Source organism: Macaca fascicularis, chromosome 8 (assembly GCF_037993035.2).
Source record: "Macaca fascicularis isolate 582-1 chromosome 8, T2T-MFA8v1.1".
Lineage (NCBI taxonomy): Eukaryota > Metazoa > Chordata > Mammalia > Primates > Cercopithecidae > Macaca > Macaca fascicularis.
In genome coordinates, this window is record NC_088382.1 from 129,153,984 (window position 1) to 129,180,489 (window position 26,506).

General features: G+C 39.4%; 1 protein-coding gene across 21 annotated transcripts in view; it reads right to left on the reverse strand.

The window, feature by feature from the left end:
• Positions 1–2,136: 2,136 nt before the first annotated feature.
• The window catches only part of ENPP2 (ectonucleotide pyrophosphatase/phosphodiesterase 2), a 118,189-nt gene continuing 93,819 nt past the window's right edge, over positions 2,137–26,506 (reverse strand). For 11 of the 21 annotated variants that reach the window (XM_073999340.1, XM_045398627.2, XM_045398624.2 and 8 more), the window contains 8 exons: positions 25,245–25,296; positions 17,290–17,364; positions 15,814–15,950; positions 14,009–14,144; positions 12,934–13,011; positions 9,535–9,667; positions 7,600–7,756; positions 2,137–2,742 (listed from right to left, as the gene is read on the reverse strand). In XM_073999340.1, coding sequence (XP_073855441.1) covers positions 2,572–2,742; positions 7,600–7,756; positions 9,535–9,667; positions 12,934–13,011; positions 14,009–14,144; positions 15,814–15,950; positions 17,290–17,364; positions 25,245–25,296 — 939 coding nt within the window. In that variant the 3' untranslated portion in view covers positions 2,137–2,571. The remainder of the gene's footprint in view (positions 2,743–7,599; positions 7,757–9,534; positions 9,668–12,933; positions 13,012–14,008; positions 14,145–15,813; positions 15,951–17,289; positions 17,365–25,244; positions 25,297–26,506) is intronic. The other 10 variants (XM_073999341.1, XM_045398628.2, XM_045398626.2 and 7 more) reach the window with 1 other exon arrangement.

Here is a 26,506-nt window from a genome sequence, read left to right on the forward strand (position 1 = left end):
TACCTGAAATGCTTGGATTAGGAGGTGTTTTGGATTTATGATTTTTCAAATTTTGGAATATTTGCATTATGCCTAGGTTGAGCATCCCAAATCCAAAAATCTGAAACCCACAATGTCCAAACAAGCATTTCCTTTGAGCATTGTGTTGGTGCTCGAAAAATTTCAGATTTGGGAACATTTCAGATATCAGATTCTCGGTTTTGGGACGCTCAACCTGTATAGGTACTGGCATATAGTAGATGCTCAGTAAGTTATTGTTAAATATTAAATGAATAATGAATCATATTCTAATTCATTTCTACCACCCTTTCACCCTACCCCAAACTCCAAAGCCCAGTTCCAGCATCCTTCCTCATTCATACCTTCATTCTTCTTCTTTCCATGAAATCTTCTCTGAGCTTCCCATTTTTTCAGCATTCAAAGACAAACCATAGGAAGTGCCAGAGGCATGCCTGGACCATAACAAGTGCTCTATAAATACAGCCACATTGGTATCACCATGATCACTTCTTCCAGTGTAGTCCTACAGCTCTGTTTCCAGGACATCAGTTTTTCCCTTCCCGCCTTCTCAATTTTTCACATATCCCCAATACCATCAAATTTACTGTGCTACTTTTGATGTAAATTATTTTTGTTTGACATATGTCTTTCTTCTTAATGTATTTTTAAAGGAAGATTTATAGAAATTAAAACCCACTGCACTGACTATAAGAGGGAACAATTAAAAATAAATAAAACAATAGGCTATTTTCTTCTGATTTTTTTTTTTCTTTTTTTGAGACAGAGTCTCACTCTTTCACCCAGGCTGGAGTGCAATGGTGCAATCTCGGCTCACTACAACCTCTGCCTCCCAGGTTCAAGCTACTCCCCTGCCTCACCTTCCCAAGTAGCTGGGATTATAGGCATGTGCCACCATGCAGGGATTTATTATTATTATTATTAATTATTATTATTATTTATTATTATTATTATTTTTAGTAGAGACGGAGTATCACCAGGTTGGCCAGGCTGGCCTTGAATTCCTGACCTCAAGTGATCTGCTTGCCTCAGCCTCCCAAATTGCTGGAATTACAGGTGTGAGCCACCACACTCGACCTTGTTTTCTTTTTTTAAGGGAGATTAACAACTGTTAGAGATATGATAACACTATTCTGAGTCTTTCTCTATGACACAATTAGAAGGACTGAAAATTTTTGAATGACTTCTTCACTCCGTGCGTCATTAGTATTTAAAACCATAACTATGTCCATCTAAAATTACCCCCACATATTACTATTCAGACCTTTCTGTCCTATTGTGTTGTTACTAATACTTTTTACTTGGCATTTGTTGTTCTCTACCTGGATTGGCTAATTACATGTTTATATCCGTATCTCATCCCACTGTCTTATTTCTCTTTATATCCTCCAGGGCGCTTAGGTCAATACCTTATACAGAATATATGTTCAATGCAGTTTAAGTTGAATCTAATACTTACAGTTTTGGACCAACTTGGTCAAAACTTCAAAACATGTTTCCAAACTTCAAAATACTTTTAAAAGATATACATTGAGAGACTGTATTCAGAATTGCTTCTAATTCCTCTTTCCCTCTGCCCTTCTGATTTCCTATAGATACGTACCTAAACCATCTTATCCAGGCCACTGTGGTTAAATGTCATATAAGCAACTAGGAAAAGGGCCTACTACAAGAAATGTGTTCCTTACACACATGAATACACCTGAAACAAACCCTTTAATTTATTTATTTTTTTCCTTTTTAACTTGTATTTTATTTTATTTTTTTTCTGTTTCTTTTTTTGTTATTATTATTATTATACTTTAAGTTCTAGGGTACATGTGCAAAACGTGCAGGTTTGTTACATATGTATACATGTGCCATGTTGGTGTGCTGCACCCATTAACTCGTCATTTACATTAGGTCTATCTCCTAATGCTATCCCTCCCGCCTCCCCGCTCCCCATAATAGGCCGCGGTGTGTGATGTTCCCCTTCCTGTGTCCAAGTGATCTCATTGTTCAATTTCCACCTATGAGTGAGAACATGCGATGTCTGGTTTTCTGTTCTTGCGATAGTTTGCTGAGAATGATGCAAACCCCCTAATTTATAAGTGAAATAAAAGCCAAATAAAACCAGAAAAAACTGAATGTGTGATTTATTATGTTTAAGATTGGTTTATAAGGCTTAAATATATCTGTCATAGTTAACAGTTAACAGCAAATGAAGGCAACTTTACAAAATCAGTGTTTCCATACAGTACAGGACTAAATGTGGCAACTGTGCATTGGAAAATTACTATTTCCTCAATGCAAATATCAAATCTGCAGCACCCTTTGGAAGCTTCCACTAAAAACTCAAGCTGCAGTATTTCTTACAAGCTCTACTCAGAACACAAGGCTACCTAAATCAAGCATTAGAGAGAAACAGTGGAGTCATTCAGGCATAATATGTCAGATTTGGTACAGGATTAAAATACTAACATTTTTAATGTCCTGGTTTCAAATTAATAAATACAAAAACAATATAAAAATATACAACCAGTTGATAAGACTGTACTGCAGCTGCTCAGAAAGTTAAATCTCACTCTCATACGTATGCAGGTATGTCTTGAGTGTCAGGATTTCTGGGTAGCTGCGGCTGGTCTTTCGGAAGAAGTCCAGGCTGGTGAGATGTTCAATGTCACGCACCCGAGCTGTGTGCATCTTCATGAGTTCTTCTACCCATTTCGACTCATCCTCTGAGCTCTGCAATGGAAACAGAATGAAATCAGAATCAGAATTTTCCAGAGGAGTTTCCCCAAATGGTCAGTTTACTCCAAGTCCACAAATGACCTCTGTGCACTCTTGCACACAGAGCCAATGCATGTTGATCCTTTCTGGCCTCCCTGCCACTCTACCGCATTCCTATTGGTAACGTGCCACAAATACCTGCCCTTGGCTGCAAACATTTTCAACAGCAATTAACTGTACCAAATAAACGAGACATGTGGTGTCAGAGGGCATTTGACTCAATAGGTTCTCAGAACATAAATCAAAATTAGGAAAACCAAAGGCCCTAGAGAATTCCGTAATTTGTTTCTTTTCCAAGCTGTCAAATTGCAATATTGAGCACAGAGTACAAGTAATTTGGAATACGCTTCTGCTTCCCAAGGAAAGTGAAGAACTTAAGCCTAATGCACAAAATTATGTGTGTGTATTCCTAGTTTTTCAAAAGAAACTGCTGTATCAACTACATCATCTACTAGAATGCATAAATTGCTATTTGAAAAATGAGGTCAACTCGAAGCCGCTCAGCTGATACATCTGGCACTTTGGGGCCCAAGAGGCCAGACTTGGAAATGAGGCTGTACTATTTTTTGGCTATGAGACCTTGGTCAAGCTACTTGACTTCTTGAGACCTCAGTTTCTTCCTTGGTTCACAAGGATAATAATGCTTACTTCTGCAGCTCCCTGGGAGGTAGAGAGGAGAGGAAGGAAGAAGGGGGGGAGAAAGGTAAAGCAAGGAAACGTGGAAGAAAGGAAGTGAATCTCTGTCCTAGCTGCTTGCCAAAAACTGCCCCACTGACACAAGTTTCAGATGAAAGACATTCAGACGTCCTACATCAAACAACTTATTTCATGTCTAACTTGAAACTAAAAGGTAATTCAGGGGAAGCAGTTCTTTGCATCTCAAAAATAGCTTCTTTCATTATTGTGGGAAGTTAAGGGAAAGAGTGAGATCTGAGAGCCCTGTGAATATGGAGCAGTGTCTACTTTCATTAGCAGACATTGAGCGGGAGGGCCTTTGCAAGTAATTCCATTCACAAATGCCTCTGGAATTGCAATGGCTTCCAAGAGCCCTTCTACAAGTTGAAGGGTGGCTGCATGTCCCAGGTCTGGGAATATTCAGACATGCCCTCATCCAACTCTTTACCACTAGTGGTCTCAATGAATGATCCACCAAAGCCCAAGAACCTGCAATGGGCTTTCTCGGAAAGCTCCAACCCACACAGACCTGGACAGGGAACTGCAGCAGCTTGTGCCAGTGCTAAATATGTTCCGGGAGGGTGTTGGTTCAGGAAGCTGATGCCTGGCCATCTCAGGCGAAATGAAGAAAGGGGAAGAAATTGCTTTGCAGGCTGGGGAGGTAAGAATTTTAACCTTCATGTCCCACCCTCCTAACCCAACCTAACCAAGATCTCTGCGATTCACAGGAAAGGAAAGACCTAAATATAACTCTACCCACAATGGTACTGACCAGTCCTCAGTGTGACCCTATAATTAACGAAGTAGGAGGTCTCCAGATGGGTCAGGACCCCCTCAGAGTAAGCAGGGCAAGCATGAGCCTGTATTTTGAGAGAATTTTCATATTCAGCTCATTTGTTTGATTTTTCAATGGTCAGTCAGTCCAATTTTTCTTTGTAAACGCAGTCATTTGAATGTGTGGACAGGGGTGAAAAGGTTTTTCCTAATTTAAATGATGGCTAGCTGGGATTATAAGAATTCTGCAAAAACATCTGTCTTTTGCTATTTCTTTCCTTGGGAAGTGATTTGCCAATTTCGCTGGAGAGGCAGTCTCTTCCGGTTCTCACACCCTGAAATCTGTTCTATAATTCATCACTAGGAAATACTAGCTATGTGGCACGTGAGGAAAGTATCTTCTGCCTTGATATTAGCTGGCCATCCACAGAAGCATTCGCTGATGAAGACTGTGCTGCAAGATGCAAAAATAAGACAATTCGAATAAAAGTACATGAATGCCAAAGTAGGGAGGATAGGAAAGACTTTAAAAATAGATCGCTTAGAATATTAATGCACACAAAAGCACAATCCATGAACTTGCTTACTGTCTTCCTCATTCTGGACATTTATTCTTCACCTGTCTTTTCTCCCTGACTTTCTCCCCAGGTTTCTGAATTCAAGTCCCAGCAGTCTTCAGGTAAAATTCACAGCAAGGACAGTTTCTACATGAACAGGTGACCCTTCAGCGAGAAGCATGCTGGCTGTGAACTCTATAAGAAATGCCTTCAGACTCTGTGCAGAGTCAGGAACCAGTAGGGAGAGGAAAACCTGTGAGGACTTCAGTGGATTTCATTTTTCAGGCATAAAATTTAGATCAATTATAGAACATCCTTGGCACTGAGTTTAGAGCAGTATTTTTTAAAACTCCCCATCACCAAATTCCTCTAATGACCGAACTTGAATATGTATTCCCCAGGAATCTAGGTACACCTTAAATGACCTACTATACATGTGAAATACCTTTGTAGTCTTTTCATCTCAGAACTGTATGGCAATTTTTATTTTTACCCCATAATACAACTGTCTAATGTTTTGCAAGAATTTCACCTCCCCACAAGTTTCTAATAACATTGAAGCTCAGAGAATGTAGATCATGTTATACGGAGGCACTACATCCACCTGGGGCTCTTGTGGTTGTAAACAACCAAAATTGAGAGGGTCAAGCCAGTAAGTTGATAACAGCTTGTCTCTCACTTGCAGTTTCTACATTTCTCTACCACCCATTCCATCATTTATAAAACCCTATGGATCCTTCAAGTACAATATTGTTGTCTTCCATCCTTCCTTTTAGATCTCCAAGATCACAATCCCAGTTCAAGTTCTCTCTTGCCTCACTCCCGTGAATTTTGCCAAAGCCCTTTGAGCACCATGTTTGGCCTCCTCCATTTCAAATTTATCTTCCTAAAGCAGAGCCTAAAATGTTGCTCTTCCAACTAAACATTTTCCTTGGGTACCTAATGCCTGAATAGTAAGAAAAAATTCCTAAAGTCCCAAGGTTCTACCTTGGAAGTCTGATAAATTGGAAAGAGGATGGGCTCTTGGAGTCAGAGGTCTTAAATCTAAAGCTCTGCTCTTCTGCTGACTAACCAAGTAACCAAACATACTTTCCCCTTAGTAGCTATAAATTTCTCAACATTTAACAAAAAGGCAGGGGAGAGATCATATATATACATACTTGCCTCATACTGTGATTATATGATTATATGACTAGAAAGAATATATAGAGAGGACCTGCACAGAATTGGATCACAACATGTAATCAATAAATGATAATAACTACTACTACTGCTCTTACTATCATGACTGCTGTTATTACTATTACTACTACTACTTTTTTAAAATTTGAATCCAATCAACTTTTAAAATCTTTTCTCCCACTATTTGCCCTCATTTCTAATATTCAGGCAAAACTTAATTCACTTTCTGGGATATATTTAAACTTTCTAATCTTCTTCTACATTCATAGCCTCAATCTTCACCCATAATTGAAGTCACAGATCAAAAACTATCTTGCCAACAAAGCTGATCATCTCTATTGAAGCTTATGGCTCCTTACCTTTCAGTGTTGCAATTTCCATATGTGTTTTATTTGTTGACCCACTCTGTGGGCTGCCTAGGAATAGTGACTATGTCTAACACTCTTGTTTCTCCTAGACTACCTTATACAACTTAGGAATTTGAGTAGTACTTGTTGACTAAAGATTATCTTCTGTAGATTACATCTCTACTCCTTCTATCAAGTGAAATAAAAGCACAGACTATTACTTCTAAAATCAACCTTTGAGCACAGACTTTCCATCAGATTAAAAGGACCTGAAGATTTTTCTATTTGTCCCTGAGTGCCAAGTTAGTACTGAGCCAGAAGCATATAGCATGGCTCCCGTCTTCCTCCCTAGTGTTTTCATGATGCCATCCTGCATCCCAGCTGTCTCCCCATAGGATGAGTGAATCAGGAGTCATCTGTGCTATCTGAGAAAAGCATGACTATTACACCTCCATCATAACTAGTAGCAAACCTGATTGGTAAGGTATAGATTTCTTTCTTGCTTGCTCTTGCTGTGTGTGTGTGTGTGTGTGTGTGTGTGTGTATGTATTAAAAAGTTTTCATTATGGGCCAGGCACAGTGGCTCATGCCTGTAATCCCAGCACTTTGGGAAGCCAAGGTGGGTGGATCACCTGAGGTCATGAGTTTGAGACCAGCCTGGCCAACATGGTGAAACCCCGTCTCTACTAAAAATACAAAAATTAGCTGGGCATGGTGGTGCCTGCCTATAATCCCAGCTACTTAGGAGGCTGAGGCAGGAGAATCACTTGAACCCAGGAGGTGAAGGTTGCAGTGAGCTAAGATTGAATCATTGCACTCCAGCCTGGGTGACAGAGCTTAAAAAAAAAAAAAAAAAAAATTCAATATGCAAATTTTCAAACATCCAGAAAAGTGAAGTAATATAATAAAGTTTCATGACCTCTTACCAAGTTTCAACAATTATCAAAATTTTGCTAGTTTTGACTTTTTTTTTATAAAATGTTGTCATTCTCCACTTTCTTTTGTAAAATGAAAAACATTTGGACACTTATTTCTATTTCTCAAAATCTTACACATTGATAGAATTATGTTAAATGCACACATACATTGAAAAATAAAAAGCCATTAGAAGGCAAAGTTCCTATGTGTTAAGCAAAATTCTGTTTGGTTCCTTTCTTTTTCTGTTTAGGGTGAATGCTTTATAATAAGTATGTTCTAGTTCAATGATGGAAATACAAAGTAAGAAACGAAGGTGAACTATGGAAGCAAATCCTAAAGGACTCTCTCTGTAAACTCACATTGCAGCTCTCCTCGTTGTCAGGCCGGTGAGGCAGGATGAAGGAGGACACGGAGAGAGGGCCATCACACTTGTCGGCAGGCTGAGTGAAATCCAGACAGCTGGTGATGATGCTGTAGTAGTGAGTTGGAACAGGAATGGAACTGCCTTCCACGTACCTGAAACAGGAAGGTAAAACGGAGTCACAGTTGATGAGCTGATGTTGAAGCTTCCTTTTTTAAATGGTGACCAATGAATATTGCCTGAATCACTAAAATTAATCCCCATTCAATTGAATCATTTTTCACTTCTAAGCACTAGCCCACTTCTATGTCTTTGAAGATAATGTTTTCTTTGCCTGAAATCCCCTCACTCCTCAACCCGGCAGAGTAAGAAAGATATTCTAGGCAAAGAAAATGGCTTGATCTAAGAATTGGAGACAGGTAATGGTGAATAGACCAATGCGGTAGAAATGAAAGGCTGGAAGAGTCAATAAAAGCCAAATTATGGTGGGTTCTGAGTGCCGGGATGTGGTAGTAATGCTTTGTGCTAGGGAGTGTCATTAATTATTAGATCCATGTTTCAGGAAGATAACTTTCCTAGAGTTGTATAAAATGGACCACAGGCAAGAGACATTAGAGCTAGGAGAATAATGACCCTTTCAAGCTACAATGAAATGCAGAACTTGATACAAGGAACTCATTTACCAAAGGAAGTACTAAGGACTGAGTGCTAATGATGGACCTAGAGGTATAAAAAATATTTTCCAGTACAGATCAGTACAGAAATTCATAATTCCTTGCCTGGTTTTCTATTATCTTAATTTTATTCAGTTTTCAAGTATTAAAATTATGATTGAACTACTAATTTTGGCTAATAATGATCAGCAATAAAATAAATGTGCAATTTATACAAAATTTCTCTTCAGAATGACTGGAAAAGCAGTAAGATAATGTCTAACTTATTTATCTGTATTTATAAAATAGCAATTTATTCTGTAATTATCTCTAAATCACAGTTAAACCCTCTCTTACATTCTGGGCTGCTCTCTGATTGTTTCATGCTTGTATAAAATTAAATAACAACATTCTGAATTTGTCAACAAATTGTCAACAAATTTGTTGACAAATTCAGAGTGTTGTTATTTAATTTTATACAACGAAAATACATCCCAATCACTCTAAATCTTGCCTTCTCCACTAGACTGTGGGGTCCCTTATGAGCACAGAGAATGGCTTTTATATGCCCAACAGCACCAAAGAGACAGAGACAACCAGATTCAATCCAAGTCCATACACACTTTCCTACTGAGAGGTACTGACTCAGAAAATCTAAGGGATTCTTAAGTCCCACCCAAATAATGAAGACAAGTGGGAATGGTCATCTTCCCATTGAAGAGCTGTGGAAGAAATGACTAAATAAAATTAAATTATTTGATACATTTTTTTCATAGAACAAAAAAGTACATTTATTTACCACAAAACCCAAAATTCCATTCCAACCACCAATGCCCATTTAATCAAAAGAATTTAAAAATTCAGACTGGCCGCAGTGGTTCATGACTGTAATCCCAGAACTTTGGGAGGCTGAGGCGGGTAGATCACTTGAGGTCAGGAGTTCAAGACCAGCCTGGCCAACATGGTGAAACCCTGTCTCTGCTAAAAATGCAAAAATTAGCTGGATGTGGTGGCGCATGCCTGTAATCCCAGTTACTCAGGAGGCTGAGGCAGGAGAATCACTTGAACCCAGGAGGCGGAGGTTGCAGTGAGCCGAGACCACACCACTGCAATCCAGCCTGGGCAACAGAGCAAGACACCATCTCAAAAAAAAAAAAGAATTGAAAAATTCAAAAAATTGAAGGGGTGTCATCTCTTTTCTAGTACATGAATATTTGAAAAACTTCTTGAGTGAGATCTTGGGACTTAAGACTCACACAGAGTAGAAATGAAAGGCTTACTGTTTTATTTTGTCCTCTGTGTCATGTAAGCCATCATAGTCATAGTCGAAGATTGGCCCACTTATCACGTTAACTCCATTTCTTTCGGAAGCATATTTCTTCACCAATACCCTTTGGAAATAATTCCAGACCCCTGTGCAAAGACAAAAATTCCAAAAATCAATTCTTCATGAAGAAAACTCCTTACTCTGGCCAAATTCTCTCTAGGATGCAGGCTACGAGCCAAATGTCACGAGCCAAGAGACGAGAGCTGTCGTGATTCATGAGACGAATCCATTTTATGTCATTACCAGTGTGTGTGTCATTTACAAACCAGCAAAGGGAACAATGTAGAGCTATGAAACAATGGTAGGGGAGTTTAACCTAGTCCGAAAGTCAGGAAAGGATTCCCAGATGAAGAGGCTCCCAAGCTGAGATCTGAAGCATGAATAAGTAGGTAGATCTGAAGTAGTAGATCTGTAGTAGTAGATCTGAAGCATGACCAAGCAGAACATGCCAGGCAGAGGGAACAGAATGTGCAAAAGAGGAAGCAAGGTATTTCAGAGTAGTGAAAATAAGGCCTTACTCTTTCTTCTCATCCTTCATATCTCATCAATATGCTAGTTTCCAGGTTTAAGCTTTACCCCTGACCTTTCCTGGAGCTCCAGACATGTTATCCAACCACCTACCTCCTAATGCACTAGAATACCTAATATTCATGTCAAGCAAAATATTATCCAAACGGAATTCTTAATGTTCTTTCCTAATCCTGCCCCAACCCTCGCCTTCTCCATTATAATAATGGCTCTGGCACTTACCCAGGTGTTTGGGCCAAAAGCCTAAGAGTCATCCTTGCTTTCTCTCCTTGCTATAGACACATGTGAACAATTCCTGTCAGTGCTGTCACCAAAGTACATCCCAATTATCCCAAATCTGACCACCTCTCATCTTTTCTCTGCTCTATCCTGGTCTAACTTACATCCTCTCTGAAGTGAACGATCACACCACAAAAGACTACTCCCTGGGCTCCCTGTGAAACACTTACTTCCCTTGTACCTTGTAGCCCACTCCCCCATATAGTAGACGGACGGATCCTTTCATATCATAAGTCAGATCTTCTCTTTCTCTTGCACATGCACACACAAACACACACACACCCCACCCATATCCAACACTCCAGATTATTTTTCATTGTAATTAGAATGAAATCCCAACTCCCCACCATGGTCTTTGCCTACCTCTGTGACTCTACTTCCTACCCCTTTCCCTATCACGCACAAGGCTTTCTTCCTGTCCCCTAACTTTGCCAAACTTATTTCAGGCTAAGCTTTTGCACTTGCTCTTTCTTTTGTCTGAAAAACATTACCTGATCTGTGCATGTCTGCTTTCTCCTCTATAATTCATTTCTCACTTTCACTGTCATCCCCTGCAGAGAACTGCCTTGTCCCCTCTGCCTCTAATTTCCATAATGGCCAACAAGAGAGGCAGAATGGAAACGGAGAAAAACAAGAGAATAACAGAAGACAGGACAGGCAAGCAATGGGTTGGTTCTGAAATATTAGATCAAATTTGCCATGCTGTCTTCAACATGGGGGTCAGGAGCTTCTGGCTGTTAACCCCTCTTCCCTCCCCTTATTAAAAAGCACCTGGCCATCCTTCTTATAGTGATTCAATTGCTCTTCATGCCTTCTGAAACTCTGAAAGACAGAGCAGCCCACAAGAGCCAAAATACCTTAGATAATTATTTGTAGTCGAGAAAGAAGCCAGACAGTAAGAAAGGTTATTTCAAATGTTAACTTAAGCATTAAGAAAAGACGGAGAGGGAGAGAAGGAAAGAAACAACAATGAGAACAGTCAAAAGGCCAGTCCCGCAGAAATGTGGCATGTGAAAAAACCAATCCCCTCATGAAGAACAGCAAGCTCTCTGTGAAAGGCCTTTTCCACACCAGCCTCAGGGTGGTACCGTGTGTTGCCTTGATTACCATTTCCATTTGGTCAAGAAAACACATCAATAAAGAATAAAGAAATCCAGGGAACCCTGATTTGCGGAAATTAAATGAAGCTGCATTCTGTGTAATATTGTGATAAATGTAACTATGTGAGTTTCTGAAATGCTTCTCAGTTGGGTCTGAGAATAAACCAAGAAACCTTTTAAAAGCATACTTTAATTTTTCACTCATAAGCAATAAATTCTATCTTTGAATAAACCTTCATTTACTCACTAGGACATCAAATAAACATTTTCTTCTCTAAACCGTGTGGTCCTTTTCACCAATGTTAAGCTGCGGAGGCCCGCCACTGTAGCTGACACTCCGCAATCACCCATTCCTATTTTGAGACTCCCTTTCGGCCCAGAGAGATCTGTAACACAGCCTGAATCTCCTCCATCAAGTGGAAGCACATAGAGGTGCTTCCTTTTCCTACCTTTCCCATAACGATGTAAGTTCCGTTCACTGCAAATGTACCGAAAGGTGGTAAAAGCTACTTCATAATGCTTACTCTATCTTTGAACACATGGATAGATAAAAGGATGGGTGGATGGATGGATGGATGAATGGATGGATGGATGGATAGATGAATGATGGATGGAGACATAGATGAATATTTAACAGAAACAAAAAATGCAGTGCTTTCGCCATTGGATAATTAAGTCAGAAATCCATATAAACCTTAGAGGTCATGCAATTATATCTCTTAATTTTACAAATGAGAGGTTTAATGACATGTCTATGATCACACAGCCTGTGGTCACACTCCAGGAACTTGGCTTTTTGGGCCCGAGCTCATTGTGCCTATACAATTCTTGACTTCACTAGCATCAGGAAATATTTATGTCAGGTACAAAGAAATTACAAATGTTGAAATAAAATAATTGGTACAGGACTAAAATCATCTGAAATAAACACTCTGATGATTCAGAAGACCTTTTTGGCTCTTGCTGGGTTTCAGGGCCAACATTCAGAATGTGTCATCACCCCAAGAGGAAGAGGTGCTACTGGCTTTTACTGTAATGCTCACAAATAAATATAGATGCTGTTAAATATCAAGTGGCCTTCAGAATATAGTGAAGATCCTTTTTAACATTAAAATAAGAAGCACTGAAATAAAAATAACAACCAGATGAGAAGAAAAACACAAACTTGAGTTAGTTCACTTTCTACCATGCATGACCTGTGGTCACTTTCTGTGATATCAATTTCTTAATTATAAACCAGGGATAAACTACCAGCCAACCTTCCTCACAGATTCAAATTTTGGATCAACAGTAGAAAGTTTACATGAAAGGTCCTCAAAAATTATAAAGGTTAAACACATGAAAAGTATTCTTATTAAAATGAACAGAGGTAGAAAAGGTAAGGGGTAAATTTAGAAATATTTATTTTCATAAATAGTGGTGTATTAGGTGAATATTGGACTTACGTTTGAAAGCAGGATACATTGGAACCATATTGGTTACAAGGAATGCATCATATTTAGCCTCAGGTGAAGAGCTCAGATCTAAACATCAGGAAAACAAATAGTATACATTGCTTACCAAAATCTACATCAGTTAAAAAAAAAGCGGGGGGAAGGGAGCAAGCATTTTCTTAAATGGTCCAAACAACATGAAGAAATGAATCTACTCCTTTATTCCTACTCCTAACTGCCTTATACAACATCTCCTTACTCCCCTCCCACTCAGTCTCTTCTTCACTCAATAGCTCTCTCCCAAAAGCCATTTGCAATGTTTTTTTCTTACTATCTACTTCTTGAGTCTACCAACATTATGTAAAATAACTCCTTGATTTCATCAGTGCCATTTAGACTTAAAAAAAAATCATCAAGGTAATGAGAGATGGTTTAAGGGCTTCAGAGTTTTTTTTTTTTTTTTAATATGGAATCTTGCTCTGTCACCCATGGTGAAGTGCAGTGGCCTGATCACAGCTCACTGTAGCCTCAATCTCCCAGATTTAAGGGATCCTCCCACCTCAGCCTCCACAGTATCAGGGACTACTGGCGTGTGCTACCAGCTCAGCTAATTTTTATTTTTAAATTTTTTGTAGAGACAAGGTCTTGCTATGTTGTCCAGGCTTATCTCAGACTCCTGGACTCAAGCAATCCTCCCACCTCGGCCTCCCAAAGTGCTGGGATTACTTTGGGATTTCAGTGTTGGCTCACGCCTGGCCTCAGGTAATCTTAAGAGATCCCCTCTACAGTATTACATAAAGGACTGGTGTCTTAATGATTCACTGTTTCCTTTTCAGATTCTCACTTAAAAATGTAAGGTGGGGACACAGAAGATTCCCTTGCACATTAGAATTGCCCTGGAGAATTAGATTTTTTGAAAGCGAGTCACTTTTCGGCTGATTTTGGAAGGATCCCATAAAAGTTCATTTATATAATCTTTTGAGCACCCTCTCTTGAAGAAAACCCAAGCCACAGAAATTCTAAATACCAAGATTGCACAATGTGACATCCCTCTAAAGGCATCAGATCTTGATACTCTGTAACTTACAAGGAGGAAAGAGGAATCCATAGGACATCTGCTTATCATTTTTGTAGGCCAAACAGTTCTGACTGAAACTTGGAGAAACACGGACATCAGGCCGGACGCAACTGGTCAGATGGTCAGGAATGCCGGAAACCTCAGCCTGCACGGGAGTCAGAGGCACTCAGCAATGCCGTGGCTCTGTTATGAGCAGCCGAAATCAAAACCCCTCTGGCTTCTCCTATAGCTTGTATTCTGACAGTCGGACTCCTTTTTAAATTTTTTATATTTGATAGTCTGACTTCTTTTTAAAAGTTCTTAATTTTAAGTACCGTAAGTCACAAATTTTCAAATTTTTTTAATCAACAGAACTCTTTATCAGTCTTAAGTAAAACAATATAGAAAGCAGAACATAAAGCAGAAATCCCACTGTTGAAATAATAAATAGAATCTCATCAAAGATAACTTATAAAATAACCCTCTTAGAAACAATATAGACATATCTCCTCTAAATAGACCATGTATCTATATGTATGTATTTGCATGTGTATAGAATGTACAAAAACATACATATGTGTACACAGTACAAATAAACAACAAATTGTGTTTGGGGCACTAGAGGTGTTCTCCTCCTTTGTATTAAAAAATTTAAAATATGCTTCAACTGCCAAGTAACATTTTCTAATTCCTGATATATACCTATTTATCTCATCTTCATCAAAACTGAAACCCCCAACATAAAACTTTTATTAAAAAACAAACCAGGGCCAAGTGTGATGGCTCACACCTGTAATCCCAGCACTTTGGGAGGCTGAGGTGGGCGATCACCTGAGGGCAGAAGTTCAAGACCAGCCTGGCCAACATGGTGAAACCTTGTCTCTACTAAAAAATACAAAAAGTAGCCAGGCATAGTGGCACACACCTGTAATCCCAGCTACGCAGGAGGCTGAGGCAGGACAAGTGCTTGCACCTTGGAGGTAGAGGTTGCAATGAGCCAAGATCAAACCATTGCACTCCAGCCTGGGTGACAGAGCGAGATTGTCTCAAAAAAAATAAATAAATAAAAATTCTTGATGGTCTAGAATTCTGTTTTCATAGCTTTTTCTTTCAGCACTCTAAAAAGACTATTGCACTGTCCCAGCACTTTGGGAGGCCAAGGTAGACAGATCACCTGAGGTCAGGAGTTTGAGACCAGCCTGACTAACATGGCAAAACCCCATCTCTACTAAAAATACAAAAATTAGCCAGATGTGGTGGTGTGCATCTGTAATTCCAGCTACTTGGGAGACTGAGACAGGAGAATCGCTTGAACCTAGGAGGCGGAGGTTGCAGTGAGCTAAGATCCTGCCACTGCACTCCAGCCTTGGAGACATAGCAAGAGTGGGTCTCAAAAAATTAAAAAAAAAAAAAAAAAAAAAAACAGATGCTGATAGTGGGGGAGGTCGGAGCGGGGTGGGTGAATATGTGGGAACTCTGCACTTTCCACTCAATCTTGCTGGGAAATAAAATATGCTCTTAAAAAATAAGGTCTATTAAAATAAATAAACAAACCTTGGCGGTTTCCGTAACTATTGGGCAATGACTTAGGCAGAGTAAGAGAAAATAAAAGAATGAGTGATCTCCCTTCAATGTTTAACATATTCCCATGCAATTGCCAGAACACGGAATAAAGACTAATTCAAAATATCTGACAATAAATCCAACATAGGATTTCTCTCATTAAGAAAAAATAAAATATTTTCTAAGACAAAATTCTGTTAAGCAAGGAATCATTGTATTAACGTGAGGAATATAATAAAATAAAGAATATAAAATCCAATGTTCTCAACGACCTGTTTGGAAACAGTATATGATGTCCAGAGTGGCATTAGGAATATTTCACTATAACCACTTTCAAAGTCAGTGTGATATAAGATATCATATCTAGTCCGATAAAGCACTGCAGGCCGCCCGTAGAGGAGGTGTCTCTCTAAGAAAGAAAAAAAATAAACTGTGTTAGATGTGTATTAAATTTTACATCAAATGTTAAAGAAATACTGGAAGAGTCAAGTTCCCTAAAATGTGCTAGCTTACTTATTAATAATATAGAACCTTCTCCTTAATTTAATCAAGTTAGTTTTCCTAACATTTTTGTGGATTATCTGATCACCTAAGCATGGGTCAAGCCTTACAGTTATCAAAACCATAATGTAAATGCTGTATTTACGTAATGCTTTTTTTAGCTGAACTAAATTTTAGTTCAAATTTACAATTTGAACAGAAAGGAAACATTATGTAATACATTTTGAAATGATTCAGCTGAATGGAAAGCCAATAGGATTGGATTTTTGTAGAATTAATTATTTTGACCCCTGAAGAGGCTTATCGGGTTCATCAATGATTTAATTAAGAAGAAGGCACACGTTGATCATTATATGCGTACTGCAACTCAAAGATGCATTCCTTCAGCACAAAAAGTGAGTAGTAATGAGCATTTAAAGTAAGCAGCTTTGTCATACAGAGGAAAACTCTTTAGGTAAGGACTTAAAGGAACATGTATAGATAAAATAAGTGGGCATTCAAGAGGGTCTTCTAAGTACAGAAGAGGGAAGTTCATCAGTTACCAAAGAACTCAGTTAAGACCCCCAGTGCAGATTCAGACCTCCAAAGGAAAGCTCTCTTCTTAGGAAAAAAGGTCTGAAGCTTCACTCTTTGCAGAAGACGAGATGAGAGTTCAGTATACAAATCTTCATTCCACACTCTGCAATAAATACCTGGAGCTTGATCTGCCCACTTTGGATAGGCTAAAGTCAAAACTTCCATAGATTCTTGGAAATTTGGGGCCCTACAGACCAAAATATTTAGAGATTGAGGCTTAGGCAATTCACAATTCCTTAAGTGATAAATTTTACAAAAATTTCTTGTACTACTTTTTCTACTAGAGAAAATCAGTTCTGAAAAACACTTATTAAATAATGTATACATGTTGCTTTAATTAAAGTCTTACCATTCTATGCAAGTAATGGAGAAAACTCTTCGTAGAATTTTTGCAAGACCCTCCCAAGTAGAACTGCGAATTTGAGACAAAGCGGCCCACGCTATTACAACACAAGCCTGTTCTGGCTAGTTTGGCTGCTCCAGCATTGCAGTAAATGTAGAAGCCTTAGTTAAGCTGCCAAATTTGGGGACCCACCCCTAAGGATTAGAACATAATCTGACAATATTAAATATATGAAATATAATAAACAAATAAAATGCCAGCAAATCGTAACAGTAGTACTTAGGGGCAGTAAAACAACCCAGACTTTCCTTCAAAACTCAAACCAAACCTTTTCTAGGTTCAAAATTTCCATTAATGTTTTCCTTGTTTTCATTTCTGCTGCCTCTGAATTTCCTGGTTTCAGCTGGAAGCAGAAGTATCAAAATTCTTTGAGAAGCTATTCTCTTTTTATCATTTAAGTTTTCATGGTTACCACACACAGTCCTCCAAACTCAAATTCAAGCTTGGTGTCTAATCTATTCCATTAGGGGACAATACAATAGCAGCCATGTTCCCATATGCAATACCCATCCCTAGAGCAACCACCAAACAAGACTCTTGGACAATCTATAGTCTCCACTAATTCTGGCTCTTCCTCTAAATTCTCCTCATTTCTAAGCAGTCAATGTAACACTCTATTCCACAAAGGCTAATATATTTGCAACACTCTCTTCACAGTTGTTGTTAGCAACATTACACTATCATATATGCTATTTCCTTTCTCTCTACCAGAAATAACTTCTCCAGTCTTTGCCCAGTCTGTCACCTGTTTCCTTCCAAATTTATCGATTATTCTTCCTCATCAAACATTGAGCACCTTGGTTGTGCCAGACCTTGGTTGTGCCAGACCTTGGTTGTGCCAGACCTTGGGTTGTAGAACGGAGGTACTGGGCAAAGATGATTAAGATAGAGCTCTTACCCTCAAAGAGTTCACGAGTCAATGGGAGAGACAAACATGGCACAAATAATAGATGCCGTGTGGTGTGCACCATATCAAAGATAGTTACAGAGTGTGATGGGAAAGCAGAGGATGACGAATACTGGAAATGGGGTGGAGGTGGCATCAATAAAGTCCTTTATGGAGCACATGAAGTTAAACCAGGCTGGCCCCATATTCCAGTTTTATGCCTGTTGCCCTAGTATAATTGTTAATAGTGTCCCCTTTCACTTTCAAAAGTGTATGACAAATATTCAGCCCTCATGGAAGAGACATGAAGAGGAAACGGCAAGGGGGCCAAGATGGGTAGAGATATCTTAAGATTCATTTTCTCTGCTGGGCATAGTGACTCATGTCTGTAATCACAGCACTTTGGGAGGCCAAGGCGGGTGGATTGCCTAAGGCCAGGAGTTTGAGATTAGCTGGCCAACATGGCAAAACCCTGTCTCTACTAAAAATACAAAAATTAGCCAGGCACGGTGGCACGCACCTGTAATCCTAGCTACTCGGGAGTCTGAGACAGGAGAATCGCTTGAACCCAGGAGGTGGAGGATGCAATTAGCCAAGGTTGTGCCACTGCACTCCAGCCTGGGTGACAGAGCGAGGCTCTGTCTCAAAAAAAAAAAAAGGTTCATTTTCTCCTGAAAAGTTTCCTCAATAAAGCTTCTCCATCTCTACTCACTGTACTGCTCTACATATATAGATTCAACTTGCTTCAGAAATTTGGGTTCTGGCCAGGTGCAGTGGCTCACACCTATAAGTCTAGCACTTTGGGAGGCTGAATTGGGTGGATCACCTGAGGTCAGGAGTTTGAGACCAGCCTGGCCAACATGGTGAAACCCTGTCTCTACTGAAAATACAAAAATTAGCCAGGCGTGGTGGCACGCGCTTATAATCCCAGCTACTTGGGAGGCTGGGGCAGAATTGCTTGAACCTGGGAGGCGGAGGTTGCAGTGAGCCAAGATTGTGCCACTGCACTCCAGCCTGGGTGACAGTGCAAGACTCTCTGTCTCAAAAAAAAAAAGAAATTTGGGTTCCATAGCTCCATAGCTTCCAAGCTATTGTCATAACTGCAAGTTTTGGCACACAGCTGTAACACAAAAGTATCACTATCTGACTGCTTTTTTCTCAATTATTACTGAGCAAAAATAGCATAATAAGGGGAAAAAGTACAGTGGTTTTTACAGCCTCCTAAAAATCTATCCAAGGTCTCCAATGACCCAAAAAGTCTACTTGGATCTTCCTGGAGCTTAATAGTTTCATCTAAGAAAGAGGGGGAAATAATCTCTGCAGTAAGAAACACCCATTTTAAGGTCCAGAATCAAAATTTAGATTTTATTTTTTCAGTTAAGTATCAAAGAATCACAGGTTCAGAGTCATTCCTAGTCTTTATGACATCTTGGGGGAGCCACCCATTGCATTTTTGTTGAGCCAGAAGTCTCTCTACTCAGGCCACAAAATGTACTTGAATCTTGTTCTCGGCATACATTGAGATCTGTATCTCGAGACCAGCAACCCTGGAGACTAGCCTGCAAGCCTCTGCTTTTGCAATATGTTTCCGGGATTTCTTGACGTGGATCTAGTATAACCTGGTCTTCCCAGGCTGGGAATGCCTGTCGTGGAATTCCAGACCAAGCCTTCATTCCACACCCCAGTTCCCTGTTTACAATAGTGTCTTTGGCAGTTTTGGTACACGCCAAGGTTCTCCTCCAGATACCACACTTGGCAAAATACTGTGAGGCCAATCTTTTTAAGTGGTGTGGACTTCCCCAGCACTCATTCTTTTTGTCTTCCAAATTTGAGTCGTAGAGGCTGGAGTTTGTGTTCCTGTTCCCTCCTCAGCTTCCTGATTCAGATTCCCACAGATGAGCAGGCTGTCTTGAGAGCCACATGAAAATCTCTCCTCTTTTTTGTTTTTTTAAAACATTCACTCCCACAATAATGTGCTCTTAAATCTTACCACAAAATCTCTACCCAAGATCTTTCCTTTTCCTGCGTACTTTCTCCTTTGCCTTACAAGTGCCTATTATCATTTGCTGCCATTTCAACCTCCTCTGAGATTTGATTCAAGGCCTCTCTTTAGTGCCCTGTTCTTTCTTACCCCAACCTTGAAAACATTATGCTGTAACGTATCAACTAGATAAATCCTACAACAGAACAATAACTTTATGAGGACAGGGACTTCATCTGTTTTACTCACCACTGTATCTTCCATGTCCAACAATGCCAATCACATAATATCCACCTGGCAAACACTTGTTGATAAGTTAATGATAAGTACTTTTTAAAATCTTGGCTTTCTACGTATGACCTGTCTAATGTTACCCTGAAAGGTACACTGGGCAGATCAATAGTATCATCTCCAGCTTACTGATGAAGGAACTGGAGGTTTATGATTTGCACAAAATAATTCAGCTGCATAGCAGCACTAGAAACCTAGGCCTCCACCCTCCTGGGCCATTATTCTTCTGCTTGGCCTTTTGGGTGGTCTCCAGTTGGGTGCTGGCTGCTGGGTTTTTTTATGGAGAGTATACGGGAATGAAGATCCAACTACTCCCAAGCATGAGCCCTGCCCGAGTAATGCCCACTGAGAAGCTAATGAGGACAGTAGTTTCTGTCAAAGCATCTAATATTTCAGAAGCAACTTCCAAACTTTGACATACAAATTTTTTTGTTGAGCAAAAAGTCTCTCTACTCAGGCTACAAAATGTACATGAAAAACAAAATTTCCTTTTGACATATTCCCTTTGTTCCCACTCTTAGAATAAGAAGCATTTTCAGATGAAAGCACATGGGCTTCAGTGCCCTATAAAACTGCATTCAAATCTAATCTCAGCTCTTTATAGTTCTGGTACTCTGTAACTTAATCTCCCAAAGCTTTATATCTCCCTGGAATGTTGCACTGTTTACAGGCAAAATATGTAAAGTGCCTTGTTTAGTCTTAACTCAAAGTAGCTGCAGTTGTAGCAGATGCAGTTGTACTGTTTAGTAAAGGGTATGTGCTCTACCTCAATACTGGCAAAGAATATTGCTAGGTAAAAGTTGTTAAAATTCAATCTACCATCAAATTCATCTTGAATTCTACTATAAACAAAAAACAATTACTATGTATTGATTTCTTCCAAGTATTCCCAAAAACACACAGATAACACACGCAGACACAGACACTCAGAAACACGAGTGAGTGCTATCTCCTTCTTTCTCTAGAACAACCAATATCTCCAAAGAAATAACACAAATGAGAAACATTCCAGAACTGACAAAAGCTAAAGAAGATGCTCCCCCCGTAGCCATATTCAGGACTCTGCTTTAAAGTTAACAAGAATTACTAGTGTTTAAGTCAATTTTCTTTTTCTTTTTTGAAACGGAGTTTCGCTTTTGTTGCCCAGGCTGGAGGGCAAAGGCGAGATCTCGACTCACTGCAACCTCCACCTCCTGGGTTCAAGCGATTCTCCTGCCTCGGTCTCCTTGGTAGCTGGGATTACAGGTGGATGCCACGATGCCCAGCTAATCTTTGTAATTTTAGTAGAGATGGAGTTTCACCATATTGGTGAGGTTGGTTTTGAACTCTTGACCTCAGGTGATCCGCCCACCTCGGCCTCCCAAAGTCCTGGGATTACAGGTGTGAGCCACTGGGTCCAGCTGTGTTTAAGTCATTTTCCTATCCAAACTAACTTCTCATTGTGTGTGATAAGGAGCCAAGTATACATAGGTGTTAAAATTATTTTTAATTCCTTTTTCACAAAGATGATGGTGAGTGCTAACCTAAGAAAATGTGACACTTTTTTATAGCAATGTAAATAGAGAAAAGACTAAGGTGAAAATAAATGGTGCAATTATTCTTGCAGTGAAAATTATACTTGGCTATAGTGCCAGAATTTCTTGCTACAAGAGATTTTTTAAATTTTCTTTTCATTCATTCATTCATCCATGGATTCAATGCCACAAGGAAATGAGTTTTTGCTGCATGGAAAGTCTGCCAAGACATAAGGTATATGAGATCCAGAAATAACAACAGGCACACAATTAAGATCTGAAGTCTACCACATATCTAGAAATATTAAAGTTTGGCAAGCAGCTGAGATTGCCATTTTTGAGGATTACATTTTTCTTTCTCTTTATTTTAGTAAAGGAATTGATTCCATCAGTTTAAATATTTATAGCAAAATATTGCCCAAGATTAGTTTAATACACCTCTTTTTTTTTTTTTTTATCACAGATATCCCCGTAATTGTTTCACTATTGGAACGTTCAGCTTTTACTCATGTATTTTGTACAGATGTATGAGTGATTTTACAGCATATGACATTAAAACAGCCACATATAAATGTTATAGGTGAAGTGTGTATAGCACATGATGTATTCTGAAAAATATCAACTACTTACATCTGTGTTTTAAAAAACTAATAATAAAAATAGTACAACTTTACAGCTACATAGAAGTTTAGGTTTACAAACTACTTTAAAAGCCTTGATACGTATTCAAAGGTACCTAGAAAGGGGAAGTAATTCCCCTGAACATACACACATGTGCTCACACACATGGTGTTCACATTCACAAAGATCTCCTCCAGTAGGGCAGACACTGAACATTTTAAATAGGAGGCCAAATTTATAACACAGGAAACATCATAAAGGTCCGAAAGAACTCAGACCAAGAAAACGTCCCTTTGCCACTGAAGAAACGACCGAGATAGAGCCCAAAAGGGGACAAAGCCCAAGAGACAAAGAGATAGAGAAAGAGCAACAGGAGAAAGAGCATTGAGGTTTATACACATTCCAGCCTCTAAGCAAGCAAAGGCACTGCACATAATAAGACAAATACTTTTGAAGATGCTCTTGTATCATGAAAGGCTGTTGCCACTAGGCTATGAGCAGATTTAGAATAACCTGTGCTATTCTAGATTTCCCCTCAATATTTTATGCCACCACTTTGAAGCCATGAATTAGAAACTAAAAGTGGTACAGTTGCGTCAGAGTAACCAGAGCCAGCCCCGTGTCAGGATTCAACAAATGCTTGCTGAACGAATCCACGAGGGCTTGTTTCCATGAAAATACATAAACTTTAAGCTTCCGTGGTAGAAAAAGACACTTCAGTGATATAAGTAAGAAACTCATGTTCCACTCGGAGCAGAGCAATGGAGATATAACCTTCCTAACTATATCCCTCCTTACAGCCCTGAGAGTCAGTGATTCACTAAGAAGATGTCTCGTATTTTTATGCTCTAAAGTTTGAGGTGATTATGTTTTTTGTTTGTTTGTTTGTTTGTGAGACAGAGTCTCCCTCTGTCATCCAGGTTGCAGTGCAGTGGTGCGATCTCGGCTCACTGCAACCTCTGCCTCCCAGGTTCAAGCAATTCTCCTGCCTCAGCCTCCCACGTAGCTGGGCGCACGCCACTACCGCCCAGATAATTTTTGTATTTTTAGTAGAGATGGGGTTTCACCATGTTGGCCAGGCTGGTCTGGAACTCCTGACCTCGGGTAATCTGCCTGCCTCAGCCTCCCAGAGTGCTGCGATTACAGGCGTGAGCCACTGTGCCCAGCTGCAGTCATTGTTTATACCGAATTGTGAGACTGGTTTTGTCACATGAGGACACTGCCACCCACCAACAAATTAAATGCAGGAATGTTTTTCTCAGACAGAAATGCTTTAGTACCATGAACAGTCAGACTTTGAATCAGCAAAATCATGGGAGTCCAATAGAAGTTACCATAATTAATGTCATTACAGACTTTTAGAAGAGAAACATCTGAGTAGTATTTCTCTGCCTTGGCAACTAAATATCTGAAAAACTTGAATCATGAGACTCCCCATCTTTCGACTCTAGCAATGTTCTAATTGTTCTAATTATAATGATACTCTAGTCCACTAGAAGTTAGGTGTCAAACATTGCAAATCACTTGTAGAGTTTGTGAAGGATTTGTGTGCCTTCCACCAACAATGGCCTATCTTCAAAGTGAGGTTCATTCAGTTCTAATGCCAGAGTCTGTGTGTTCTGTGATCAAAGGGAGAAGTGGGATGGAGATACAGAAAAGGAAGAAGGAGGCAGATGAAGATCTTTAAAAGAGGAAAAATAAGTCAAGTAAATCAAATCTTCTACTGGTTTCCTCAACTCTACTTAATCAGATTGGAAAGAGCGTATATGATAAACAGAACCACATGTAAGCTAATAACCCAAGCGATGCTCTCAGGAGAATTTGACCATGTGCATCTTTGCTGCATGACTTGTGGCTGCTATGCTTGAGTTCTTTCTGCATTTTACATACACTTTTAGTCATTTCCTGGCTGTTTCAACATGCTGTCCCATCTACTCTAGTAACATGTATAGGAGGCTTCCGCTCCCCTTCTATTTTCCTCCAATTTTGTGAAACTTCACAATCAGATAAAAAGAGACTGCATGGTAGATTGTGTTCTTGTTCCTCATTATTTACTGCCTCCACCCATTGCCATATGACTTGCAGGATAGAGTCCCCATGGAAAAAATACACTTCCCTACACCATTGGTTTCATGTGCTCAGCTTTGGCCAGCAAACTGTGAATGGAGTGACATATACCTCATAAAAGTAGAAGCACTGAGACCCAGTGCACAGTTCTGCCACTCTTTTCCCTCTGCCAAGAGCAAGACATGTCTCTGATGGAGGCTATTCCTTCAGCCTGGATTCCAGAATAAAGAACACACATGGGGCAAAGCTGCCCTTGGCCTACAGCCAGCATACTAAAATGTAAAATGGGAGCAAGAAACCATTTTAAAGTCACTGGGTTTTGTTTTGCTTTTTTTTGGTCATATCATAAGCTTGCAAAAGTTCACTAATATGTGCTTGTTATCACTGTACATAAAGTAAGAGTTAGGGCTCGAGATGATCTTTCATGTGGGAGGGAGTTCTGATTTGATTCCTTCTGTGTATCTCTCCCTTTCACAATATACACACTGACTCTTGAGGTAGATCGTTTCGGGATGGGCACCAGCTGCTATTATTTATCATTGTGACTATCATTCCCTTTAGAGGAGTGCCCCATAGCACCTTAACTTAGGACCCATCAGATACAAACCGCTTGTGTATTTTTCAGAGGGCTTGAAAGCTATTGAAGGGGGAGAAAAGCTATTGGAATTTTTCTATTACACAGCTGGCATCCTGTGTACATGGAATAAACCAATATCCTTTGCCAGACAGGTATAAAAGTCACTTTGCAATATAAATTTTAATTTTAAACAGTATCGTGCTTACACTATAATGTAAATAAGAAGCCTCTTAGATTTTTGAAAACTAGGAAAACCTTATCTGATTGTTTTGCATCAACCCCTTACCTTCTGTAGACCCTTTCGTATGAAGTCGTTTGTTGAGTTCATCCAACTTGTTCTTCATGTGTGAAAACCAGTTAAGGAAAAAAGAAAGCAAATCAGAAATGTTCTTTCACTCCTATGCCCTGCTGTCTACTTAGCACCCTGCTAAATTCAAAAGCGAACTCTAAACTCCATCTATGTCATACATTCTTTTGAGGAATTACTCTTTTCTCTCAAACTGACATTCTGGGCTCCACTTCTAGCAGTTCTACGTTTGTAAGCACCTTCTTCAATCTCTGTTTCCTTTCCTTAAAACTATGGATAATCACGGTGCCAATTTCCCATGTCGGTACTGATGATGCTTTGGGCATATGTATGTATGTTAATTAGGATAATGCCTAAATGTTTCAGATTAATCTCTAGGCACACTGAAGTGATTCCCAAACTAACTTATGAAATCACTTTTCACCAAAGCTAAAAAGTAATGACTCAGCAATTCTGAAACATCATGAGTCAGCAACTCTACCCTTCACTATATATCCTAGCCTATGTGTACAAGAAGACATTTCCAGTAATGTCTGTGGTAACATCGTTGTAAGAGCTAATGTGTGCAAATTACTAAATGTTCTTAAGTAGGAAAATGAAAAAAAAATTCTTATGGTATATTTATACAATTAAACATTAACCACTGTATTAGTGGTAAAAATAAGTGAGCTAAAACTTCATGTATTAATATACATGTCTCAAAAACATAATGATAAACAAAATAATTGCAAGATACATATAAGAATATTTTTTAAAATTTTACAACATGCAAAACTATAGTATAGGTTATTTTAGGAAACTATACAAAAGATTACTTAATACATTATTTAATAGATATATACTGCCGGGCATGGAGGCTCACGCCTATAATCCCAGCACTTTGGGAGGCCAAGGAAAGCAGATCACCTGAGGTCAGGAGTTCAAGATCAGCCTGGCCAACATGGTGAAACCCTGTCTCTACTAAAACTACAAAAATTAGCTGGGAGTGATGGTGGGTGCCTGTAATCCCAGCTACTCTGGAGGCTGAGGCAGGAGAATCGCTTGAACTCAGGAGGCGGATGTTGCAGTGAGCCGAGATCGCGCACTGCACTCCAGCCTCGGCAACGGAGCAAGACTCCATCTAAAAGAAAAAAAGAAAAACTGTCCAAACATAGTATGCAGGAGTAGTCTCTGTTTGCACCACTACCACATCCCTGTTGCACCCTCCCACACCCTGCTCTGTGTCCTGGGAGGCTGACCTC